General features: G+C 35.3%; 2 protein-coding genes across 11 annotated transcripts in view; one reads left to right on the top strand and one right to left on the bottom strand.

The window, feature by feature from the left end:
* Positions 1-1,491: 1,491 nt before the first annotated feature.
* LOC127842840 (receptor-type tyrosine-protein phosphatase epsilon-like) overlaps positions 1,492-27,029 on the bottom strand; it is a 569,039-nt gene continuing 543,501 nt past the window's right edge. For 9 of the 10 annotated variants that reach the window (XM_052372601.1, XM_052372598.1, XM_052372600.1 and 6 more), the window contains 18 exons: positions 24,441-24,849; positions 24,196-24,320; positions 23,757-23,920; positions 23,363-23,450; positions 22,974-23,047; positions 22,681-22,717; positions 22,155-22,252; positions 21,676-21,801; positions 21,052-21,197; positions 16,825-16,960; positions 16,042-16,191; positions 14,525-14,621; positions 14,149-14,210; positions 13,473-13,604; positions 12,568-12,693; positions 11,990-12,144; positions 3,312-3,450; positions 1,492-3,141 (listed from right to left, as the gene is read on the bottom strand). In XM_052372601.1, the coding sequence (XP_052228561.1) occupies positions 3,070-3,141; positions 3,312-3,450; positions 11,990-12,144; positions 12,568-12,693; positions 13,473-13,604; positions 14,149-14,210; positions 14,525-14,621; positions 16,042-16,191; positions 16,825-16,960; positions 21,052-21,197; positions 21,676-21,801; positions 22,155-22,252; positions 22,681-22,717; positions 22,974-23,047; positions 23,363-23,450; positions 23,757-23,920; positions 24,196-24,320; positions 24,441-24,849 (2,336 nt within the window). In that variant the 3' untranslated portion in view covers positions 1,492-3,069. The remainder of the gene's footprint in view (positions 3,142-3,311; positions 3,451-11,989; positions 12,145-12,567; positions 12,694-13,472; positions 13,605-14,148; positions 14,211-14,524; positions 14,622-16,041; positions 16,192-16,824; positions 16,961-21,051; positions 21,198-21,675; positions 21,802-22,154; positions 22,253-22,680; positions 22,718-22,973; positions 23,048-23,362; positions 23,451-23,756; positions 23,921-24,195; positions 24,321-24,440; positions 24,850-27,029) is intronic. The other variant, XM_052372597.1, reaches the window with a different exon arrangement.
* LOC127842843 (uncharacterized) lies at positions 4,940-11,135 on the top strand. The gene is made up of 4 exons (XM_052372606.1): positions 4,940-5,040; positions 5,432-5,499; positions 5,826-5,884; positions 6,142-11,135. The coding sequence occupies exon 4, from the start codon at positions 8,514-8,516 to the stop codon at positions 10,233-10,235; it is 1,722 nt and encodes a 573-aa protein (XP_052228566.1). The 5' UTR covers positions 4,940-5,040; positions 5,432-5,499; positions 5,826-5,884; positions 6,142-8,513; the 3' UTR covers positions 10,236-11,135.

A 27,029-nucleotide genomic window follows, 5' to 3' on the forward strand; every position in this document is an offset into this window, starting at 1 on the left:
CCTCCGCCGCGCGTGACAGCTATATTTCAGCATTGCCGAAATAAAGGAAAATATATTCCACAGTGGTTTATTTCGACAATGCACGTCTGATGATGGGATAGATCAACATATTAGTCTGTTAAAAGAACATTTATAATTTTGGTGGTTCATCCCAAAGCTTCCAAAATAAAACAATTAACATGAATCGTTTTCCACAAATTATGATGGTCATGACTGTAGAACATATGATTTGACTATAAAATGTCTTAATCAAGAAAACTTTATTTAAATATAGATTAGAATTATTTAGACAGAGGACACTTCTGAAATTACTTTTACTGAAATAAAAAATAATAAAATGTAATTGAATGGAAATAGTTGTCTTTATTCCGTCCAGTAGGCAATTGAATTCCTATAATTTTAATGACAAAAACAGAACATGAATACTTTCTATATAATATTAAATTTATGTAGAGTTTTGAACGGTCATAGAAGACGAAAGTACCTAAAAGTTTATATATATTTATACTGTTTCTAAGAAGATTTAAACTATTAACTCAACACAAAATAGTATGTTTTAAAACAAATAATTGCAATTAACAAATATTGTAGTAAGATTACTGTAACTGCAGTCGCTTGAATACGATACTGTACTATTAGCAAATGAAACTAAATTAAACTGTAAAACGGCAATATAAACAAAGCATTCAAGTTATTATTCATTTTCAAATAGTTTTGTCTGTTAGATTTCTACAAACAAACACTTGAAAAGATTTATATCGACCAACAATCGACAGCACTTTCGGCCCATTTAATAAAATCACAGTAATATGTTTAAGGTTCAGAAAAAAAATTCTTTGTCATTTATGTGGGCTTATTTTCTCCAGATTACCAACCCAACGCTCCCCGTGGTTTTCGTTTATTGAACAGATCTGGGTGACATTTAATAGTGAACAGCAGTGACCGCTGAGAGAAGAATAGTTTATTCAAGCAGGCGGAGCAAGAAGAAAGTGTCATTTTCTTTAGGAACATAATCCGAATTTGAACTTGTTATACGAAACAGTGTCCCCTTTAATATTTTTTTTTATTTTACAGTACTGCCCCTTTAATTATATTGGATTTCGTAAATAATGACGTAATCGTTTCATCGCTTCTATATACGTAATCTACATGCATAGGTCATCAGGGTTATATCGTTAATCTTTATCAATATTTTCTCTTTGACGGGCGTTTCTTAGCAGTCATATAAACAACAAGCTATGTAATATGGCGTTTTTACACCCAATATTGCTACTTCTTTCTGTATTTGAACGATGATGATCTTAATCGTAATATTAACTCTATGTTGCTAGATTCTTAAAATTTTATGAATAACGAATGGATGTAGTTGACACTTGTTCGCGATGTCATTTAGTCGTTCCTCAAAAGTTGTAACTCTATTGCTCTGGACTCCTTCCTTCCATTGAGTAATTACATAGTCATTAATTTGAATGCGTTTCTTTATAACAGAAGAACAGAACAACTCTTTATTTACACAAGTATACAAGGTATACAGTAAGGGCAACATAACAAAACGAGTTCTAACAATATTGTCCTGTTCCAGTAGGGAACAGTGATATCATCCATAACGTAAACAGATAATAGTAGTGTTAGATATTGTAACTATAATACAAGATACAAAGGGAAACTATTAAATGGAGTGTTCAAAAACATTCCATGTTTACAAGCTCGGTAGGAGGGGGGTGACATATCTTTACATATATATATGCAATAGTTATACATCGAGATCATGAATCATTTGAGTAATGTGTACACAATACCTTATAAACAATAAATCTGTACAATACAATGCAATTTCAATACTAATTGTATATATTATCAGTTAGACATATTAACAAAATAACATTAGCTGTGAGTAGCTATTAACACCGACATTTCTAAATAGCGTTCATTGTAATGTACATTTGCTCTATTTCCATTGTTCATATATATCCGATGATGACACAAAAATACAGTTTGATTCTAGGAAAAAGCATAATTCAAATAAAGACGCAAAAAACAGAAATATGAACAGGCAGTATAGTAGCATGTAGCCCGTTCCGGGAGCAATTTTTTTTTTCGTTCGCGGTTTAGGGTGACGAGTACAAAAATGAGCGTTTGAATGGGAGCGCGTGCCGGCAATAAGACACATAATCCGAATTTGAACTTGTTATAGGAAACATTTCCCTTTAAAAAAATTATTTTACAGTACTGCTTCTTTAATCATATTGGATTTTTTACTGGTGACGTCATCGTGTCATCGCTTTAAAATAACGTCATCCGATCCACGTTCACTGTTTTGGGTACATGCATAGGTCATCGGGTTAATATCGTTAAACTTTATTAATATGTTTTCTCTGACTGGCGTTTCTTGTCTGATTGATTTATTGTTTAGCAGTCACATTAAAAACTAAACTATGTAATAAGGATCGGTTTAACCCAATATTGCTACTTCTTCCTGTATTTGCACGATGATGATCTTAAAAATATCAACTATATGATGCTACATTCTTAAATCTTTTTGTATAAAGAAGGAATGTAGTTGACACTTCTTTACAATTACATTTCATCGTTCCTCAAAAAGTTGTAACTCTGTTGCTCTGGTCTCCTTCTTACCATTGAGTTATGAAATAGTAATTGAACTGGATGCGTTTTAATTCCCTTTTATCATTGTAATTTGTGTTTCAATGCTATCAGGTTAAATTTTGTTTACACTTATATGTGTCATGAATATTGCTGGTTACGTGTGAGGTTGAGCGCTCTAAAACCGGTTTCAACCCCCAATGCTTTGCATTGAGCGTTCCAAGGCAGTGACCCCAGCTTTATTCTTTTATGTGTGTGTGTTGTTTCGTACTGTTTTTGGCAATAAAGGACCAACCAATGGTATATAATAAGAATGCAATACTGCTCCAGCAGCTGAAGTTTCACTTCTTTATATTTAAACTCGAGCCAGCATCGCCAGATGAGAACACCTCTATCCAAGACGATTTTATAAAGAAAAGAGATCCATAGCTCATGAGTACAAAACCATGTGTTACATTTCTTGTATCATTAATAATTCTGATATGTGGCTTGCTGCTCCACATAGTCCAATATGACGTCATAACAGAACTTCAGCTGCATCTAGAAAATATATACAATTTGTTTTATTGTGAGTTTGAAAAGCAAAACAACGGTTCATACTTCCGTAATAATCGGGGTTTAAGACGCAACTTGTTACCATACTTAAAGTTGCCTTCGTCTGAAAGTTCATTTACAACTTAAATGCCAAATGTTTTATCAAATAAACATGCCTTGCTGTGGATAAGAAGACTTTTTCCTTGCACCATCGTCTTGACAGATTCTAAGATGTTAATGTGTCCATGCTGTGCTGATATGCGATAAATCTCGTTAATCAAAACAGCCACGACACCGCATTTCTGGAAACAGGCACTGTAAATAATTGAATATAGGAAAACCTCATGTATTGCGGACAAAGCGTAGTTGAACAAGATATGTACGCTTGAATAAGATAACATTTTTCGAGTATTAAGTATTGAGAAACCTATCTGTTTAGTTAGCGTATAGTATGAAATATAAATATGAGAATAATTTGGGAAACACTGGGCTAAATGCATGCGCGTAAAGTGTCGTTTTAGATAAGCATGTGCAGTAAAGACAGGCTAATCCATGACGAAACTTGCTGCTGTTATGGAGTTTTTCCTTCAAAGACATTCTCATCAAAACGAAAATCTAGTCTAGGCGGAAAGTGTCGTCCAGTGTGCGGCCTGAATAGGCTTATCTGTGATGACACTTTACATACAGGCTTTTATCCAATTTTCACCGCGACATTGACGGTATAACACGTTGTGGAATATACTTGCCTGTCTTCTTCAACACTGTGGGATATACCTGTCGCGTGCACAGACTTTTTTTTACTTTATCACTGAATGATTTTTCATAATTAATAAAGTCGAGAAAACTTAAGCTTCAAAATTATACGACGTTCAACCTTTAAATCTAGTCATATGACATAATTTTTCGCCATCCGTATAATATATCAGATGATTGATGGCGTCATAAAATGACACTTTTTGCGTCATTTCCCCCCCCCCCAAAAAAAAATGACGATTTATTATAAACGCGACTTATTTCACATGTTAATGTACTGTATATCGACATACAGTATTTGAATTGTCAATATATCACATTTTCCTTATTTCGTGTAATGTGAATTGTTTATAATCCATGCATATACTTTTGACATTTAAGAATGTACAACAAGCCATACAAATATCGCACAATTCATAAATAATCTGCAATATTTGCTATACGATTTAATTCACGTTAATCATAGAGCTGTGTAAAGTATAAGATGGCATAAATAGCAGCACACTGGAATTCGAAACGTCCCATTTCGTACACGGGTATATCAACTGATTTATCTGTTGTGTAATGGAATGTTTTCCATTCTTTGTGTATTTATATATTTAAATTATTTTCTTGTACACAATAAGAGCATTTATCATAGACAAATAACATTGTGCAATTTAAAACATAATTATGTTTGTATGCAGAAATCTGCAAATGCATCCGAGTTTACCAACGGCTATTATTTGATAAACTGCTCCGGTTCGTTTTAACAGCAGTAATGTACATAGAGTACATGACGTAGCGTGTGACGAATCAGAAAGTTTATCGCGTTCATAAATTCATTTGAAAATAGTAGTCCAGTCATTTTACAGTTTGACCTTAAAAAAATTGCAACAGAAATTGTTTTACATTTTTTATTGCTCTTATATAGTTATTAAACAAATATGAAAGATCTAGAAAAATCGAAGCAGGGGAAATATGAAAATAATCGAGTTTATTTTTCCTATTATATAAATTAAAGAATTGTCCAAATACCCCACCGTACTTAAGCTACTCTTCAACTCGGAGGATTTTTCGGTGGTTGTAAACGATGACAACAGCGTCGATGAAGGTCGTTGGTGATTTAAATGGGATTCGTGCTTGATTTGTTTAGAAAAAACAACTTTACGGGTGAGTTTTTGTCATTTAAAGGTCATATCTCTTGTGCGACAAGTATGTTAAGCCATTTAAAGTGCAAAAATACAAATGTTACATGTTTTCGCGGTTTACGATTGAACAACATTATTTAGTAATATTTTCTCGCTTTGAGTGGCATTCTTCTTTCAAACGCACAAGATATAAGTTGCATTTATAAAAAAATCAATCATAATCACCACTAAACACACATTTTCGGTTGAAACGTTGTCCGCGGGAATGCAGCTACTGCATAAAAACTCAAGTACGGAAGCGCTTTGTGTCAAAATTTCAATTTTGACTCTACTCATTTGCTTATTACTTAAAAAGTCTATAGCTACCAATACAACATAAAATACTTATTTTTTTCCTTTCCTTTATATTTCAGTTGAATCCAGCAGGTGTGTGACAGATGTTCAGACAATTGACAAAGCATTTGGTGACCAGTCTGTTTTTGTAAGTATTTCCTGGGTTTTGAAATAAATGACAGAAAATTAGTGAATCCAATATATTTTTGCCAATCTAGTTATCTATGCAATCTAAAATACATACATGAAATTGTCATTAATGGATCATTGTTAAAGCTCATGTTAATTAAAGTTATTGGTCTTCTGTTGTCATCCTTCTTTGGGCTTTCATGTTGGAAGCTTCATGAATACTTGCATCAGCCAGATTCACTCATGTTTACGGTGACCATTACCAGACATGATAACAAGCAATTTGCTTTCTAACAAAATTGCTCCCATAAAAAACATTTCTATTTTTTGTATTATGTATTTCAGACAATAACATGGAAGTGATTTACCTGATGTCTTGCGGATAATGGTAGAAATCCTGACATGTGAGTATTATTGTGTCAAAAATAATAAAATTAATATAATTTATCGTTCAACAATATCAAGAAATCTACTATAACTTCTTACCACGCATGCCCTATTTTGAAACTAGAATCAGACCAACATTATACTTATAAATATGGTGTTATACAAGTGTACAGGTTCAAAGTTTATATATTATTAAAGATAAATGCAGTAATGAAAAAAAAAATCAGTAAGTGTGTAACATAAACCTAACAGTTTTCTCCTCTTTATATTACAGAATGGATATCATGATTTGCTGTATATGTCACCATGCAGTTGAAGACAACCAAGGCTCTAAACTTACAGTAAAAGGATGCAGTGGAATAAATGATGCTAGCTTGAAGAGACAGGATAATGTTCAGGCTGTTCCAGGAAATTTTGTTCACATTGCATGTCGAAAGACGTACACAAATGCTAATGTTATTGTTCGCGATACAAAAGAAAACCTTAGTCCAAACACCAGATTTGTGAGGTCTAGAACATTGTATATTTTGTGGTCATTCTGCTAAATACAATGACAGAAAACGCGGTTTGGATGTTTTTCCAGTAAGGACATTAGAGTTTCAAAAAACTATAACAGAGTTGTGTTCAGCTAGAGGAGAAGATTGGGCTGATAAGGTCCGGGGCAGGATAGAATATGTAAATGACCTACCAGCAGTTGATGCAGTTTACCACCAGTCCTGTAGCATCAATTTTAGAACATTTAAAGATATGCCAACAAATTTCCGCAGTGTTACCGAACCTATGACGATGACATCACCAATACGAGGCAGACCCACGAACGAAGCAGCACATCTAGCTTTTCAACAAGTGATCTCATCATTAAAAGAAAGTGACGATGAGAAAATAACAGTTACAGATTTAGTTGACCAAATGAAAAATATTTGTGGAGAAAATGCATATGGTGTACAATATACTAAGCAGAAATTAAAGGAACATTTTGTTGATTCAGTTATAATCACAGACATAAATGGGAAAGTAGATGTGGTCACCTTTACAAGAACTGCAGCTTCAATATTACATGACTTCTATTCACAAGGAAAGTTAGATAATGCCGAGGCCCAAAAAGTGACTCTTTTAAAAACAGCAGCTAAGTTAATTCAAAATGATATCAAGGATGTAAAAAGTGACAAATCAGTTTATCCAAATCCGGATGATATCGCCAATAAGCAGTTTGTGCCTGAAAGCTTATTAATCTTTTTAAGAGAAATATTTTCGGGGAAGGATTCTGATGTAAAATTGTGCTCAATAGGTCAAGCCATTATGCAAGCTTGTCGACCTAGAACTATCATAGCTCCATTACAGTTGGGGTTGGCTGTTCAGCTCCATCATCATTTTGCGTTAAGGTATCTCATTGATGTGTTGAATAGCCTTGGATTTTGTGTGTCTTACTCTGAAGTGCAGATGTTCGAGTCAAGTGCAGTTTTTACAAACAATACAAATATTGAAAACTATCATGAAGACATGTTCATTCAATATGTGGGTGACAATGTTGACCATAATCTACGGACTTTGGATGGACACAATACCTTTCATGGTATGGGTATGATTGCCTGTGTTACACCGGGAAACTTTGGTTATAAACCAGTGGCAAGAAGGCGCCTTACAACTGAGGATCTCTTGTCAATTGGAAGGATAAATAAACAATATTACACAGCACCATGTAATTCAAAGCCTTCACTGAAATTGTCAGAGATAACATTACAGAATAAAACTCGTATATATGATGCTTACAACAAAATTTCATTTCTTGCGCAGATCACTTGGCCACACAGGAAACCTGGACCCGAATGGTCAGGACTTATGCAGATGATAAGTAAAGGTGAACACCCAGGTAAATCATCGGTTATCCTGCTACCTATGATTGATATGGATCCGAACGACATGTCATGCGTTTTCACAACGCTTCAGTATATTTCCAGCCATGCATACAAGTACAAGCAAACCGCGGTTGTCACATTTGATCAACCATTGTATTGGAAAGCAGTAACAATTGTATCCAAAGCTAATGATGGTACTTTGCTAAAGGACATGGTAGTTCGACTAGGCGGATTTCACTGCATAATGAGCTTTCTGGGATGCATTGGCCAACTCATGTCAGGCACATGATTTAATGAATTGTTTGAAACAGTGTATGCTCCAAATACTGTGCCACACATTATGAGCGGGAAAGCAGTTGCAAGAGCTGTTCGCGGACACTCGTTAGCCTCAACTGCCCTATGTATTCTTTTGATGCGTGAGGAAATAATTAGTTCTGTAGAAAACCCTATTGATGACAATAACAACACACCAGCAACTCCAAGTAAAAAAAACTGCAATAATGAAGAAAGTACATTTGAAGGAATTAGCTGCACTGTGTCTCCCAGCATGCAAACAATGACTGACCTCTATGAAAAGCTTGTATCTGGTAAAAATCTACCACAAGATGTGTATGACAATGAACTTTTAGAAAAGTGATTTCGATCCTGGTTGGACACAAAATCTCGTCTGAAAGTGTACCCAACAGCAGCATTGTGGATCCAGTATCTGGAAATAATTGACATCTATAGACAGTTTGTATTTGCTGAGCGTACTGGTAACTGGGAATTGAGTCTGCAGTCCCTTCATGAAATGTTACCGTATTTTGCTGCAGCAGGACACAACTTATACTTGAAATCTGTATACCACTATTTGGAAACTATGCAGAAACTTCCCGAAAGCCATCCAAATGTTTGTCAAGCATTTCAAAATGGTTTACAAGTTGTGAGACGAAGTGACAGATACTGGGCAGGCTTGTCACCAGACCTTGTTATTGAGCAAGTCCTAATGAGAAGTGCAAAAACTACAGGTGGAATGACACGTGGTAAGGGTATGTCAGAAAGCCAACGTACACAATGGCTTTTATCCATGCCTACATGTGTTGAAATGAACAATGCAATGCAATCTTTCTGTGAGAAAGAATTTCAGTCCAGTCCACAACATAATAAGGAATTTGGGAAAACTCGCAATGAGAGAGACTACAAGGACACACAAACATTCGTGTCCTTTCTAGAAGAAAGAACCCCATTTCGTAAGGATCCTCTTTTGTACAATATAGAAACTGGTGTCACCTCCTCAGAAAACATGAATGTACATAAGGCTAAAAGTGTTGGGGATGGTATTGTCCAGTCTATGATGGGACAAGATGCTTTTGAAATCACATTTAAACGGAACAAAAGGGCGGTTATTCTGGACGCTGCACCGCGGACCAAGACAGATGACGTTGTGAAAGTTGATCCACAATTACTGTTTCAAAGACTATCTACAGCAGCCGAAAGATTTGCTGATGACATTCCGAGTATATTTTCATATGAGCTTTGTAGTGTACCATCTGCATTGTTTGATACTACTGGACTCATTCGAAAGTCTCAAAAGTCCTTACTGGCTGATGCGATATGGAAACTTGGTGACTGTAGTGCATGTGAGGAATCTGACACTGTAAACTTAACTTATGTGCTTGATGGTGGATTTCTTCTTCATCATTTGCCGTGGAAGTTGGGAATGACATTTGCTGAAATCTGTAAAGCCTATATAAGCTACATAGCTGGAAGGTATTCCAATGCAGTGATTGTGTTTGATGGTTATCTGTCAGGACCAACAACAAAAGACACAGCACATATCAGGCGAACGCATGGTGTTGTTGGACCAAAAGTCTACTTTACAAAATGCACTCCATTGGCTTCACGAAAAGAGAAGTTCTTGTCAAACCCAGAAAATAAACAGAATTTCATTTTCATGTTGGGAACAGAATTAGAAGAACACGGATATCGTTGTGTTCACGCTGTCCATGATGCTGATCGGTTGATTGTAGAAACTTCTCTCAAATTAGCGGAAAAATCAAATGTAACAATTATTGGTGAAGATACGGATTTACTTGTACTTCTGTTGCATTTCACTTCACCCAGCAGATCGGTATTCTTCAAGTCAGCAACCAGTGCTACAGCCTCCAAGGGATTGCGAGTTTGGCATATTCAGAAGACAAAACGGGTATTAGGTCTCAGCTGTTCCCATATCCTGCCTGTAATACATGCCCTCACTGGATGTGATACTACCTCACAGATGTATGGCATAAGCAAAGGAGCGGCACTGAAAAAGTTTTTGGGTGATACAGATCTTGTTACACTTGCGGAGACATTCATAGAACAGTCCACTGAAGAAAGCATAGTAAGCAATGGAGAAAAGATACTTGTTAGTCTGTATGGTGGATTGGACGAGGAAGGGTTAGACATGTTACGCTTCAGGAAATTTACGCACGCGGAAGGTAATGACAAGTACAACCCATGTGCAGGCCCAAACATTACCACCTACCTCTAGGTCGGCTAAGTATCACAGCGTGCGCTCATATTTTCAAGTCCAGGAGTGGATAGGAGCTGACCCACGACTGCTGCCAACTGAATGGGGTTGGGCTCTTAATAACGACAGACTTCTACCATTGAAAACAGATTTGCCGCCTGCCCCAGAGAACCTTCTTAACATGATTAAATGCAGATGCAAACGAAATTGCGATTCTAAAAAATGCACATGTAGAAAAAACGGACTTGAATGTACAACTGGATGTTCAGAGTGCCAGGGTGTTAGTTGCACTAACACAACATGTAGACGGGAATCAGACGATTCTGACTCAGACTTGGAATTATAAGAACCTGGTTTAACATTTGTGTTAAAGACTTTATTACATGCGCCTGATACTTGTGGTCAAACATGAACGTAATGTGGCAGTCATATATCCTATTGAGGTTATGTTCGTTGCCCCACCCACTTCTTCATTATTGTATAATGTTTAATGTATATTTATCTCGCTTTAAATACATGCACAGATAGCAAAAGAATATATTTTTATATTATTTGCTACTTTCTGTGTACCGGATTATGTTCAAATATTGAAATGAAACTGCTCTTCTGAACACTATTTAGCTGTAGCAGGCAATTTCTATCTGAAATATTAAGTGTTTACCTAGTAAATATTTTCATTTTTTTACAATATTTCCCCTGCTTAGATTTTTCTAGATTTTTTTTATTTGATATGTAATAGATCCTAGATGGTAAATTTAAAGGTTTCGTTTCTGTTGCAATTTTTTTAAGGTTATGGCTATTTTGGGGATATTTTGACTGGACTATAGTGATAGGATGGCATGAGGGTCTTTATTTAACTATGCTAAAACAATTATTAAAGACCCTAGATGCAAAATCGCCAATTATTGAGTTAAATGGATTATTAGATGGATTATTAAAGGTAAGATACTAGTTCGAACGTGTTTTGGTTTTTGTTTGTACTTTTGTCTTTCCCTGTTCTCGGTCGGGGAAATGATTTTAACATGGGGGTCATTAATGTATTGGATCACACACGGCATACCCATAATATTATATAAAAAACACGTTCTGTGTGTCATTAAATTCGTCGTCCTAAGTCGGAAAACGTATTACCACTGTCTATTAAGTCAAATAAAGTGTCAGTCGCTGCAATTGTCTGTTTGCTCGTCGATAGTGTACATGTAGAATCTATGTTGACATCGACAATCATTTTGTCAGGAGCAATCGCCGTCATATTGGATTTTGATCATTTTCTTTCGAAAATAAAATGAATTAAAGTAAAGTAAAATTTTCTTTTCGCGGTCGTAATGTGTTACAATTCGCATGCTGCGTAAAATTGAATCGAGGCATATGGTGATATTTTTACTAGTTTTACAATGTGTGTGTGAATTTTCTTAAGACTATTTTGCGTACCAGAACAAATACATTTTATCACTACGCATGGTTACATTCGTTAGATTTTAAGCGATTTTTAAGAATGAATTAGACTAATTGTTAGGCTAAGGTTATTAGATCTAGTTATGTTAAATGTCACGTTGAAAAAAAATCAAATGGGATAAATAGAATACTAGGATTAGCGTTGAATACAGAGAAGTTTATGTTGCTCGGCTCGAACACCGAAAGCGCTCGACAAGACTCGCGCTCCCGGCGTTCTAAGCCTCGCAACATAAACTTCTCTGTATTCAACGCTAACCTAGTATCCTGTATGTAACCCCTTTTTCCAGAACCACCCTGGGATGTCATGTGACTGTACTAACTTGTCGAGTATTAATATCGGCTTGTCTTCTTTCATTTCCGGTTGCCATGTGTGCACCGCCTCTATCATCTTGAGTAGTGATGTCCTCTCTGTGTGTGTATCATCTCCTTTCCATGAAGTCAACACAAAGTGTTTGATGGTTTTGTCGAAGCCACTCTATAGTTTTGGTTTAAATAGTGTTAGGAAAATATATTGAACATGACATGAATTACATTAATGCAATAAAAGAACAAGATACACAAAACTTAAATGAATTCTTCTCCAAACATTTCCGTGGTACGGTAAAGAATTAAGCACGTATAACCAGTTAAGGCAACTAGCAATTGGTGGAGATTTATATAACGTGTTTACTTAAGCGTGTGCATGCAGCAATACAACTTAAATATCGATATAAACTAGGTACAGCAGGAAGTGTAAATAGGAAGAATGAGTAATTTGTTTTATTGATTTTAAAGTGTGATATTAATATTGTTTTATATTGTATTATCATTAACAAGAACGAAATCAAGCTTCCGAATGCTGTGAAGTAATCATATATTTGAAACAATATCAACTGTTTAAATAATTCTTGAAACATACCTCGTTCGCGTTTTTCTTCACGGAATAAGTTATTTCAACAAATCCGTTGTGTAGCGACTCTTTAATTACAGACAGAGCTCCGTTTTCTATATGTTCCCCGTCTGTTCCATCTTTGAGTACGTATTTCTGTCGATGCAAGTTAAATATACTTATATAATAAAGAACATTAGCGTAAATTCTTACTACTTCACACATTTTATTGACGCTATATTGTTAAGATAAACTTACATTCCATTCAATGCCCAAGATTAGTGCAATAAACACAATCCATATATTAGTGTACGATGTATCATAACCGTTGTTATAATAAAACAAGACTATTGCCAAGCAATGTATGTCCCCTACCGGCTCCACCATGGTCAGATTTTTTTTATTTGTTGCCATAGCAACCATAATTTTTGCCGTAGGAACAAAATGAAATGACGTGCATAATTTCCATATTGGCATATATCCATTTTTCAATTTTCATGAACAAATATGAAAAACTTTTAAAGTCATCACATAATCTAGAAAAGTGTGACAGACAGACAGACAGACAGACAGACGAACAGAGCGCAAACCATAAGTCCCCTCCGGTGAAACCGGTAGGGAACAATAATCTACGTTCTAGGAAAACTAAGCCTAATGCGCACAGTGTCGTGCCTGATTAGCATGTGTAGTCCGCAAACCGGAATTTCTCTTGGGAGAGACTTCCTTTAAATGTAAAATACCATTAACACGGAAAGTGACGTCCCTGATAAGCCAATGCGAACTGCACAGGCTAATTTGGGGCGACACCCTATGAACATACATTTCGCCTAGTTTTCCAAGAACGAGGCTAAAATGTAAAGTGTCTTATTAAACGAATGGCTTTCATTTGTGTGCTGTGTTTGTGTTAAACAATAATTCAATAAAAATGTAAGTACCGTTTCACTTCCATTCGATGCAATATCAATCAGCGTTACTATACCACGTTGTTGCAGATGATACCAAAACATCGACAGCTGAGGTTCCGTCGGTCTGCTAACCACACATATTCCATTCTTTGCACTGAAAGTCTGTACAATAAACACATTGGACAGTGTTCGAATGAGACAATCAATTGAACCACATTCTTGAAAAACTTGGAACAATGCATGTGCGTAAAGTGTCGTCCCGGATAAGCCTGTGCAATGCGTACACCCTTATCACGGACGACACTTTCCGCCTAAACTGGATTTTCTCCGAGAAAAAACATATCCTGTAAGAAGAAAATAAAAGTAAGACGTGTCGTTCCTAATAATCCTATTTGGACTTATCTGGGCCGACAGTGTTCGGGCGTGTATTTAGCTCAGTAAAGCCCAGTTTTCCAAGATCGCTGCTAAAATTACAGTCAAAGTTATAGTTAAACGAACACTATTACTTTCAGTTCACATGAAGTTTAAAACGCATATAAACATTATTCGTTTCATACGAGTTACGTGGTTTCTTGAAGTAACCGAATAAGGTTAGTGGGCATGTCCATTCTTTTGAATCCATGAGCAGTACAAAAGAAAATTACTTAAATAAACACGTCATGAATATAGACGACATTACATGAAACGATAACTATAATTCACGTACGGGGATATTGAGTTCAATTGGCTGTTCCCTTTTTCTATTCTGTGGATGTCGATAAGCGTGTACTGCAAATGTAAACACAAAGCATGCATTCTTAAACGGAGCATAACGGGTGTGCGCAAAGTGTCGTCCCATGTTAGCCTGTACAGTCCGCATATGCTTATCAGGGACGACAATGTCCGCTTTTATAAAAATTTTCGTTTAACGGAAGTATCTTCTAAAACAAAATTCTGTCTCAAACTGCATAGCCTAATCTGGGACGACACTTTTCGAACATGCATTAAACCCCGTGTTCATAGAGCGAGAATCAATTCAGTGCACATAAACTGCGTATTAAGCAAACATTAATCATTCTTCAAACATTTGTAAAGCGCCTTACTTTCAGTCCCGACTGTCTCAATATTGCCGTATTCTGCTTCTTGACTGGACACTTCTTGTATCTCTACTGGATGATGTTCCACACTTTGTCTCACTAGCTGAAATTGTAAATTATTGTGAAGAAATCTTTTGATATCTATTAAACTTACTGTCTTTTATTTATTCAAAATAATGAATTTATATGAACATTTTACATCGTCAACATTTCAAACATGTGATTGTCATGACACGTGCTTTAAAAAAATAAGATCGTATGTAGCAAGTTAGCTTTTATATTGATATATGAAGTCTTAATCTAGTTTCCTATGCTTTTTAAATTATAAAATTGCGTTGATTTGTGAGTCTTAATTGGGAAAGAAACCGATAAAACCGATCTGTTAACAATGATTCTGATGTTATGATAGTTATTCACTTCGAAATGGATTAATATATTAATACATGAACAAATTGTGTGTTTCTTTTATGCCCCTTTTTCAAGAAAATAATTAATTATAATTTTCCTTTCGCTGAAAAGTGACCCTCTCTCCCGTGGCGTGCCTAAGTACATTAAACACGTCATTTCTTGACGAAATGACGTCATATTATTCCAGGAAAATTCTTCAGTTAAATTCATTTTACAATGTAAATAAACGGTAAAGAAAGCATAACATTAAATAAAATTTGTTGGATTCGGTGGGTTATCGATTTTATTTCACTCGTGATCATAGAAAAATATAAACAAGGATATAAACAATGGAAGTACATCTTGATATGATAATCTAAAAATAGAAAACGGAATTCCGAAAATGTGTTGTTTTCACCAATGAAAAGAACAATTTTGTTCTTTTCATTGCTGTAATTTCACTGCAGAAATGTCATAGTTTATCATTAGGTATAAAAGAAACACAAATTATAATGAGGAAATAGCATCAAGTCTTGAACATGAAAACTTTTAATCAATGAGCAGATAAAGCCTAATTGTTTGCAGCAACTAAGAATTCAGTTGAATTAAAATAATGCCACTATTTCATTTTAAAATTTCCATTGAGTTTGTTTACTCGCCGTCAAATATAGTTATAATGTATAACTGCTAAATAATAACAAAGAATAGGATACAAAGAACGCACACGCGAAGGAAGACCGAATTATAGACGGGCACGGCGGCGACATAGTTTTGTTCAAAGTATACTACCGACGATACTAATACTTTATCATTCATACATTACTATGCGCCTAATATATGTTTATATGTTTATATTAAGTCAAAAGAAAGCTTTTATACCAGTCAATGTTTGGAGGCAGATCATAATACTTAGAAGCAGCCATCTACGTCATTTTTGTAAATTAGAATCAGGTGCAACAAAACAAACTATTTTGATAACAAGATGTTATATATTTAAAGAACAATAAGCTACAAAATAGGAAACAAATATATGGGCGCAAGTGCTCAACAAGCCTCGTCGTTTTTTTTTAATTCTAAGCCTCACCTGTTATGTTAAAAAGCGATTGGTCAGTACTCTATTATTATCTATATATTACTTCGAACTGATGTTCAAGTCGGGTGGCTGTCGAGTCATCGTTACGGCCCATCATGTAGTTGTAGACACGTTCGAACTGTCCGGTCGTAACGTGCTGTGTCCCAATCAGGAAAGCCTCTGCCAAGGCTTCGTGTAGGTAGACGTACTGTTCCTGTATGGCATATTACATATTTGGAATATACACATAGATTGCATATGTGAACGTGATTTGTTTTAGTAAGTTAAGCGTATTTTAGCTCGATTGCATTGAATGCCTGAGTCTTATTAAAACAATCTCGTTTCCTTTGTAGAACCAGTTTTTGGTTTTGGGAGGGAGATTATTAAATGTGTATATGCCTCATGAATGAATATTCGCACATCTATTATTTTTTTGTTAACATAGTGTAAGATTATTTTGAACACCTGAATAGGCATTAATATAACGTAAAGCATACTGCTATAATTCACGTGTATATTATATGATTATTCTATGATTCACGTAGGTGCTCTATGATTCCCATTTGTGTTATAGGACCCAATTATATTATGGGATTCACATATGTATTCTAGATTGCAAGTATGTATTCTTTGATTTACGTATGTGGTCTATGATTCAAATCTATATTCTTGCATTTACGCATATATTATGTATGTTTTATATTATTCCCGTATGTATTATATGATTCACGTGTGTATTCTATGATTTACGTATGTATTCTATGATTCACGTAGTTATTTTATGATTCACGAGCTTATTATATGATTCACGGAAATATTCATTTACAAATCGTAATAATCACGTGACCTTTGTTTGGACCATGCTGACCCTTTGTTCTCGCAAAGCCTCGACCATCTGGAAAGGTCTCACGCATTTCTCCATCTTGGCTTGTGAAATGAGGTTGTCAAGAGCAATAAATGTTCCTGTTCGCCCAACACCAGCGCTGTGAATAAAATATGCAAACTTCAGTGAAATTAATTGAAACGTATATGACCTCATAGTGTATTATATTAATATGATGTTTTTACCTGCACTGTCATATTTTATATTTTTATTATTTACATTTGTACACACGCATGTCTTATAATCAATAGTAACCATTCTGTTTTTTTTGTACTTGTTTATGTTTCTGTTTTTGATAATCGGGTTATCAGCGAAACAAAACATTGATAAAACATCTGTCACTCATGACATAATGGACCGTGCATCGATCTACGAGTATCATATTTACGGCGACTACGATGTGCACATGTATCGCACGGGGCAGAGTAATGGTGTTAAGGTTCAACACATCTAGATTGTTGCAGGCGGAAACCATACTTAGCTGGGAATCAAACAGAAACTGGTGAACAGACTTCACAATGATTTATTTGTGGAGAACGAGTAAGAGAAGGTCAAGCAGAAAGAACACAAGAAGACATTATACAATGTACGTAGAAAAACATACAAAACGCGCTTTTCAACAATACCACTCGTGGTTAAAATAAAAAACAAACCGCTACCAAAGGTTAGTTACATACACCGGAAACATTTTCCGCAAATGTACACATCAGACCGCATTAAACATCCCGGACCCTCCAACGGTAGTCTTTAGAAGACAAGACAAGTTATTTTGTAAATAAAGGCCACCGGCCCAAAATACAATATACAGACATGTCATATTTTACATGCATGAGTTGTGAATAGTTTTATGTTTAAACTTTTCGCATTAACATATATATAAATAATACAATTTTCTTCAATGTCAGATCATTATTTGTTTTCGTCAGATTAATAAAATATATTTCTTCTCTGTTTCCTGTATACCAGGAAAAAAGATGGATGTTACGTTCTTCGTGAAATTTAGAACAATAAAAAAATACATGAAATTCGTTTTCAATGACACGTGTGTTTTCTACATTTAGACAATGTATACAATATCGAAGACCATGCTCTATACCAAGATGTCGTCCAGTTTCAATAAGAAACTTGTGGTTGGAACATCTGAACTTTGCAAATGCTTTTCTATAGAAGAATGGTATTTTAAGCGAAAGATATTTTTCTGGTTCAAGCAATGATTTATACATTCTATATGTTTCACATCTAGACGAGTCGAATAAACTCCCTGACCATTTTTGCGTGTTACAACAAATAAGGCGATCTTTAAACAGTTGTAAAAAGACACCAACATTGCCAACATCCTGATACACCCAGACATAACCAAATCCATAATTAAATAACAGATTTTTAACAGAAGTAGCCCAATTTGTCCTTCCGATATCATCCTGGCTTTTTAACATATTATAAATATTTTTTTTGGATATCTATGCAATTGCATGTGAATAAGTTTACACCAGTATTTAACACACTTGAAATGATATTCTACACATAATTCTAATCTACCAACCTCCCCTATGGCCATGCAATTGTTTGTTGACCTATTCAAACCAATAAAATCTTTGCAAAATTGAGCCTGGACTTGTTCTATATTTTCAGAAAGGGTATGACCCCAAATATCAGCCCCGTATAAAAGGATCGGCTTAACCATTGAATCAAAAAAGTTTAAAATACTCTTGAATGTCAAATTCTCCAAAATAGCCTTGGTAACTTTTTATGGCATTAATAGATTTTTTAGCCTGCATTGCCAACTTAGCTTTAGCCTTGGACCAACTTAATTTAGGAGTAAACAGTAAACCCATGTACTTGTACACTGACTTAACATTTACATGATTTCCATTATAGAACCAATTTTCATATGACCGCAATGGGCCACCATTTCTAAATACAATTATTTCGGTTTTCTTTTCATTTACAGTCATCCCACTTATTCGACAAAAATCAGAAATACTATTTAATTGACGCTGTAGTTCAATAGCCGTTTCAGAGCAACTCGCAACATCATCGGCAAATAATATATATTGTATATTTGATATATCTTTCGTAATGAAAATTCCTTGATGACCCTGTTCACGCAGGTAAAGGGATAACTCATTTATGAATAAATTAAAAATGACCGTGCTAGTTACGTCCCTTTGCCTTGTGCCAATGTTACACTTAAAATCAGTGGTAACATTGTTATTTATGACTCGCACGCGACTCCGTAAATTAGAGTACATAGAGACAAGGAAATCATAAAGTTTTCCTTTTAAACCTATTTTTGCATTATGTCAAATAGTTTATGGTGCAATATACCATCATAAGCCCTTTGAAAATCAACGTATAATACATAAAACCTTCCTGGTTTAGTTATATATTTTTGTACCATGCTTTGTAATACGAATATGTTATCAAATGTAGAATAACCTTTCCGAAAACCTGATTGCGACTCATCTAGTTTGCCAAATTCTTCGGCCCAAGTACACAATCGTGAATTTACAATATTTCCAAATATTTTATACATTACATTTATTAAAAAAATACCTCTATAATTTGTCGGTTCCAGTTTAGAACCGCATTTGTGTAAGGGAACAATAATGCTTTCGCTCCACATGTCAGGAAATACACCTGTATTAAGAATATGATTAAAAAGAGAGCAAAATACTGGACATATAACATTAGCCGTGTTTTTATAAAACTCTGCCCCTATACCATCAAACCCCTGCGCCCTTCCCATTTTTAATTTATTAATACTTCTCATTATTACTTTTGTGTGATAGGACTATTTAGAACTAAATCATATTCAGGTAATGCAGCTTCTTCAGAAGTTCCAATCAAGAGCATATTTTCTCGAAATAATAATTGATTAAAATAATTTAACAATCACTTTGTTTGAATTGTTGCTGATAACTACAATGTGAAGCTTTTTATATAATTTGCACTTTTAATTGTTTGCCAAAATAAATTTGGATTACTACGTGCTTGGCATAGCCTATTTCTCATATTGTGTTGGAAAATATCCTTCTTGTTTTTTCACATTACTTTAAAATTTCTATTTTCGTTTATGTAAATTTGCAAATCCCCCCTTGAGTTTGTGACACGGAATTTTCCCAAAGCTTTATATTTACAATATTTCAAAATATCACATTCATTATCCCACCATGGTGTATCTTGCCGTTCATAAACGTTACGTTGTTTGGTTCTATTATGGACTTTCATGTTTTCTGCAGCAGTTTTATAAAGTGATACTATTGTTTGAAGAGCCTGGTTCATATCTACAGTAATTTGATGAAAAATGTTGTCTTTGCATGTGTTATACATATTAACAAAAGTCTCAATAAATCTTTCCCTTAGCGTATCATTCCATTTATATTTATCAAGTTTAATATTATCATCAGTGATGTTACTTTGAATGCTACGGGAAGAAGGTAAATCAACATTCCTGTTGCAATTTTTTCTATGAAAAATCATAGAAGCGCAAATAGGGAAATGGTCAGATTCATCGATGGATAGAATATTAAACTTCGTAACAAATTGAAATAAATCAGTTGAAATAATGTGATTTAGTCTTTAGAAGAGACTGTATTTAACAATCTAATGCACACGGAAAAGCAACGGTCAGTTATTTTGCATTCAAAACAAGAGCGTTCGATGCCCAATAATATGCAATCAACCCATACTTGATGAGGGCAGATGCGAATACCTATATAGATGGCAAAGCCTGGACTGTGAGGAACGGAAACTCAAGCGATGTTATGTACGCGGTGCTTTGTGCATGTTGCAGAGGCTTCCTGTACATATGGGAGACAGGAGGTACCGTTTACCAAAGATACCTACTCAATATCTTCAGAATTTACAAACGGCACAGCCAGCCGGTGTCAGAACACATCGTAAATGTATGGCCACACCGAACATAACTTACTGATAATAAGGCTGATGAAGTAAAATGGGTCCGATGGGAACCGATACACCATGGAGTAGCCAAAAGTACGTTAGTTTATTATCTAAGAATCATACGAGGTAAAAAAAAAACAAGGACTGAACATAGATATAGAAAATCGTGGCCATTCGCCCATTGTTTTTCAACCAGACGACGTCACTTCTGTTTTAAATCCTACCATCAAATACATTATGCGAAGGAAGATGACCTGGTTAAAACATGTGATGATATTATTTTACCTGCAGTGAACAAGGATTGGTGATTGTTGTTCATCCCGAGTGTCCACCGCTCTCCAAAAGTCTACAAGACACCAGGCTGTGTCGGGAACATCTTTGTCAGGCCAGGCCTTAAAGTGAAACTGCTTTACTACCCTCGTATCATGTCCCTGTTGTCCCAGATACCAAAAATATAAACATATTAACAAACATATTTTCATATGCGCCTCGTTCTGGAAAACTGGGCATTATTCGTGTGCGTTAAGTATCGTCTCAGATAGGCTGTGCAGTCCGCATAGGCAAATCAAGGACGAAACTTTCGGCTTTTATGGTTGTTCGATTAAAAGAAGTCGGTTTTTGCGAAAATGCGGTTGAGGCGGAAAGTGCCATCCATGATTAGCTTGTGCAGACGTCACAGGCTAATCTGGGACGACACTTAACGCACATGCAGTAAGCACTGTTTTGGCAGAGCGAAGTTCATATTAACATAAATTGTTATATATAAATTAAAAGATTCATCAAAGTAAGGTTACTTCATCGCTTGTAATTAAGTAATCTGATATAACACTTTCGTGTACACTTAAGAATGCGTTAGCCGCATTAAGCAGACAAGTCCAGTATAAATAACTACAACCAACTTATCCCCACCTTCGTAATTTGGAATGTCCGGATATTGTAATCGCCCATCTCCACGACATCAACGTATTTGACGTCAACACGTCCGTACTTGCACACACCGTTCAGCTCCTCAGGCCAATATTGAAGACATTTCAGCTGAGTTATAATACGTCATGTAAATCAATGTAACACTGTATGATCGTAATTACTAATACAATATTAATCCGTGTTTAGCAGTCTAAGATGTTCCTTATCCACGCCAAAATGTAACGGAAAGGAAAACTACGATTCCCCTTCGCATATAAATATGTAAACCAATCAATATTCCGCTTCCAGTACAAACATACAAAATATATAGACATGTACAAATATGTAAATCAGTTAAGAACATGTGTAATTTAATGTTTATAAACTTACTCTTATATCCCTAATACAATCAGTTTGATTAAAGTAATGTTCATTAGCTGACTTTTATATTACAAATACAATCAGTACTTTAAAGCCCCTACCGTTCCCATTTCGACCAGGTTTGTCAACATCACAATCTTGTCAACCTTTTGCTGCCATATCATGCGCCATAAATCCTCTAGTGTTTTCTCAGTGGCGCCTTTAAAGGTTAATGTAACAATTATATCTGTTATAAAACCCGGTTAGCTGTTATCGATATCGGTTCAATATATTTTGTTAGAGTAATTGAAGTTCGTTCTAAGAAAAATGGGCTTAATGCACGTGCGTTATGTGTCTTCCCAGATTATCCTTGTGCAGTGTTACACGTTCCGCTGTTAATGCAATTTGTCTTTCAATGGAACCCTCTTCTTACTGAAAATCCTCTCTACGCGAAAGTGGATAGTGTCGTCCCTGATTTGCCTGTGCAGAGCGCATAGGCTTATCTGGGACGACACTTATTGCACATCCATTAAGTCCAGTTTTCTCAGCATCAGGCTTAATTTGTTCGGTAAGCACGCGATTCGCGGTACTTTACAAACAGAAAAAATATATAACTTTTTTAAATAACAAAAACTATGCATCCCTTACCCTGAGAAGCGATGAATTTCTTTATCTTCTGGAATCCCTAAATTGCAAAATACATGTGTTTATCTTAGTGACTATCATTATTTCAACTCTTATTATTATTATTATTATTTATTATTATTATCATTATTATTATTATTATTATTATTATTATTATTATTATTATTATTATTATTATTATTATTATTATTATTATAACTATTATTATTATTATAATTATTATAATTATTATTATTATTATTAGACATTTTTTTAACAGTTCCTTTATGTTATTTTTGTAACCGAACAAAGTGTACGTGTATAAAGCTCGCGTTGATATATTCGGATTCTCCTTCCAACTCTTTTGTCAAGGACACACGGTTATGGTCGTCTGAAAATATAGATGAGCTTCGTTCTGGAAAAAACTGGGCTAAATGCATGTGCGTAAAGTGTCGTACTGAATGGCTAATCTAGGACGACACTTCACGCAGATGCATTAAGAGCCGTTTTCCGAAAGCATGTCTCATATGGTTTAGGTGAAACTTTTATATCCATATTGCGTAATAATTCTTAATTTATTAAACAAGTACTTAAGATAGTTGAGTTTAGTTTTATAAAATTGACTAATGTCGCTTTGAATTGTTCAAGAATTTTCTTTCGAAATATTTATTGACCCGAACGCTAATGCGGGGACAAAATCACTTACATGCATACAACTTCTTGTAACGGTTCTTTCCCTTGTTTTCTTCAGACGATGCTATTTCGTGCTTATGAATAAGCCCGCTTCGCAATTTCTACAATAAATAATAAAATGATTATGTTAAAACATTAAAAATGGGAATAATAATTGATATTTTATACTTTTATTGTTTTATTTGTGTTTCCTTGCTTAAAACTCGCCCTGAAAGAATTTTGAATCATTTTTCATTTTAGTTTTCTTACTTTTAACTCGTCGTCAAAGAATATTTAATCACTTTCGTTTCAGTGTTCTTACTTTAAACTTGTGATCAAAGAATATTGAATCACTTTTTATTTTAGTTTTCTTACTTTCAACTCGTCATTGAAGAATTTTGAATCACTTTTTATGTTCGTTTCCTTACTTTAAACTCGGCATCAAAGAATATCGAATCACGTTTCTCGTGAATGTAATCCCAGAGATCATGGATTTTGATTCCAGGGGTAACTGTCTTAAAGCTGTAGTAATTGGGGTCATCAAACTGTGCATCTGTTGAATTTCCAACACCAGGCAATCTCTTGCTGACATCTTAAATTTCAGCATGAAACATTGAATCCATCGATATATACTACAGACACAAACCATACAACAAAGTTTCAATACAATCCACATTGATAAATTGTATGAATATAAATGTATAAATGTAATTTTGAGCATGGAAGTGGATATGGGTGTCATGCTATTTTATTCAGCAATCAATATAGTAAACAATTGGTATGGTTTCTTCGAGGCTTATATTAATGCACTATAAAAAAAGTAGTAATCTACATGCACTTAAATTTTACAAACATGGACCCAAATACCTTTTAAACTGATATGTGTTGTATCCTCGACGGAGACATGTTCAAAATGTTTAGCTCGATCAATCCCTTTGAAGTTTGTCTCTATTTTCGAGGGTATAGATAACCCAGTATGACTTTTTGACCTGCTGAAATTGCATCATTGATAATATTTCAACGGTCATTTTTTTAATTGGAAAATGTTGTATGTACTTTTTCGTCAACTGATTATGTATACTTGAATTATTTAAAATTGAATATTGACTTACGATTGAAGTTTTCGCCTCCTGTAACATAAAATTACGCCAGCAATACCAATGGCAATAAGTATAGCTGCGACGCAACCACCAACAACTCCAGCGATCATAATGGTATTAATCCCTCTTGTCTCTTCTTGCGCTGCAATTAACCAGTATATCAAGAAATGTGCAATTAACATATAATCTATTGCTTCTATCGTGTCTTGTATGCATGTGCGTGATTTGTTAGATGCAACTCCGCATGGGACAGGAAAGGTAAAAAATGAAAACAATGAATGTTTACGTTTGCAGAAACCGTTATCCATCCTGTACCCATTGTGACATTGAGAAGACATTGCGCAAGATCCATTGACGTGATGGCACTTGTCACAGTGACAGTCCATGGAGCAGTTTTGTCCGTATGATCCCGATTCGCAGGCTACAATAAAATATTGATATATAAATATGAGCCTCGTTCTGGGAAAACTGGGCTAAATGCATGTGCGTCAAGTGTCGACCCAAATTAGCTCGTTTAGTTGGCACAGGATTATCAAGGACAACATTTTCCACCTACACTTTATCCGTTCAAAGATAATTATTTTAAAAGAAAAATTCCGTAAAAGCGGAAACTGTAGTCCCTTATTAGCCTGTGTGGACTGCACAGACTAATTTGGGATGAAACTTATTCATTAAGCTCAGCTAATATATTAATATATTAATATATATTAAAAATATATTAATTAATAATTAATAATATATTAATATTTGGGATGAAACACATTCATTAGACCCAGCTAATATATTAATATGCATGTATTAAACAATTTCAAAGAAAATCATTTGATAAGAAGTATATTATAGAAATCAATCATTGATAACAAGGTACTAATATTGGGTAACAATTCCATAATAATTTAAAGAAATCATTTTGCAATAGCATACCAACAAGACTTAAATCTCGACACCCACACTCAGTACAAGAGTTGATGTTGACCTTATAAGAGTTCGAGAATAAGAACACTGTACCAATAAAAAGCTAAAACAATAAAATACATGGCCTCGCTGTTCAGTTTAAGTGAACAAATATATGTATACAAATTTAATCAAAACATTTTAATAGCAATTTTTTTTTATTCTCATGTACATACAATTGTAAAAAAATGTAAGATACTGATTCAGCGCTAAAAAAGTATGAAATATCAACATCAATATTAATCATATCCATTGGTGGTAACATTATTATACGGTATGTCGAGCATGCAAAAGATACCGTCTCTCCACCCAGGGTCGCACATGTCAATCTCAACCGTGCAACAGATACTGTCTCTCCACCCAGGATCGCACATATCAATCTCAACCGTGCAACAGGTTTTGTCTCTCCACCCAGGGTCGCACATGTCAATCTCAACCGTGCAACAGATACTGTCTCTCCACCCAGGATCGCACATGTCAATCTCAACCGTGCAACAGATACTGTCTCTCCACCCAGAGTCGCACTCTAAGGCATGTCAATCTCAACCGTGCAACATATACTGTCTCTCCACCCAGGGTCGCACATGTCAATCTCAACCGTGTAACAGATTCTGTCTCTCCACCCAGGGTCGCACATGTCAATCTCAACCGTGCAACAGATACTGTCTCTCCACCCAGAATCGCACATGTCAATCTAAACCGTGCAACAGATACTGTCTCTCCACCCAGTGTCGCACATGTCAATCTCAACCGTGCAACAGATGCTGTCTCTCCACCCAGGATCGCACATGTCAATCTCAACCGTGCAACAGATTATGTCTCTCCACCCAGGGTCGCACATGTCAATCTCAACCGTGCAACATATACTGTCTTTCCAACCAGCAACGCACATGTCAATCTCAACCGTGCAACAGATTATGTCTCTCCACCCAGGGTCGCACATGTCAATCTCAACCGTGCAACATATACTGTCTTTCCAACCAGGAACGCACATGTCAATCTCAACCGTGCAACAGATTATGTCTCTCCACCCAGGATCGCACATGTCAATCTCAACCGTGCAACATATACCGTCTCTCCACCCAGGATCACAATCCGGATAATGGCCAGAAACATGATTGATGGGTAGTCACATTTACATGATGAGGAGCAATTGAGGCGATTGGTAGCATGCTTTAAATGTCGATAGAGCATCACATGTGCTTAGAATTGTAACAGCAGTAATACGTATAGCATACGTACCCGAGGTAAACGGCTTTATATGGCACATATAAAAGTATTTTGTAGATTTTAAATCAAGCAACATTTACTGTTGCAATGACTTGCGAAATTATGCGAGGAGATAGTTTCGAAAATCGTATTAAAGCATAGGCTAATCAGGGACGACACTTTCCGTCTAAACTGGATATCTGCTGAAAAGAGACTTTTTTAAAAAAAAAAACAGCATAAAAGCGGACTGCAGAGGCTAAAGTGAAACGACATTTTACGTACATACATGAAACCCCGTTGTTACAGAACAAGACTCATATCTTACTGACACTACAGTTGCTAGCAATCAACCCAGGCGAACATTGGTCATTTGAACAGTTGCCAGAGACATGGTGCCAGCTTTCAACTTTTAGGCAATTGCAGATGGAGGAGCAGTTA

The sequence above is a fragment of the Dreissena polymorpha genome, chromosome 8 (genome assembly GCF_020536995.1).
Source record: "Dreissena polymorpha isolate Duluth1 chromosome 8, UMN_Dpol_1.0, whole genome shotgun sequence".
Classification (NCBI taxonomy): domain Eukaryota; kingdom Metazoa; phylum Mollusca; class Bivalvia; order Myida; family Dreissenidae; genus Dreissena; species Dreissena polymorpha.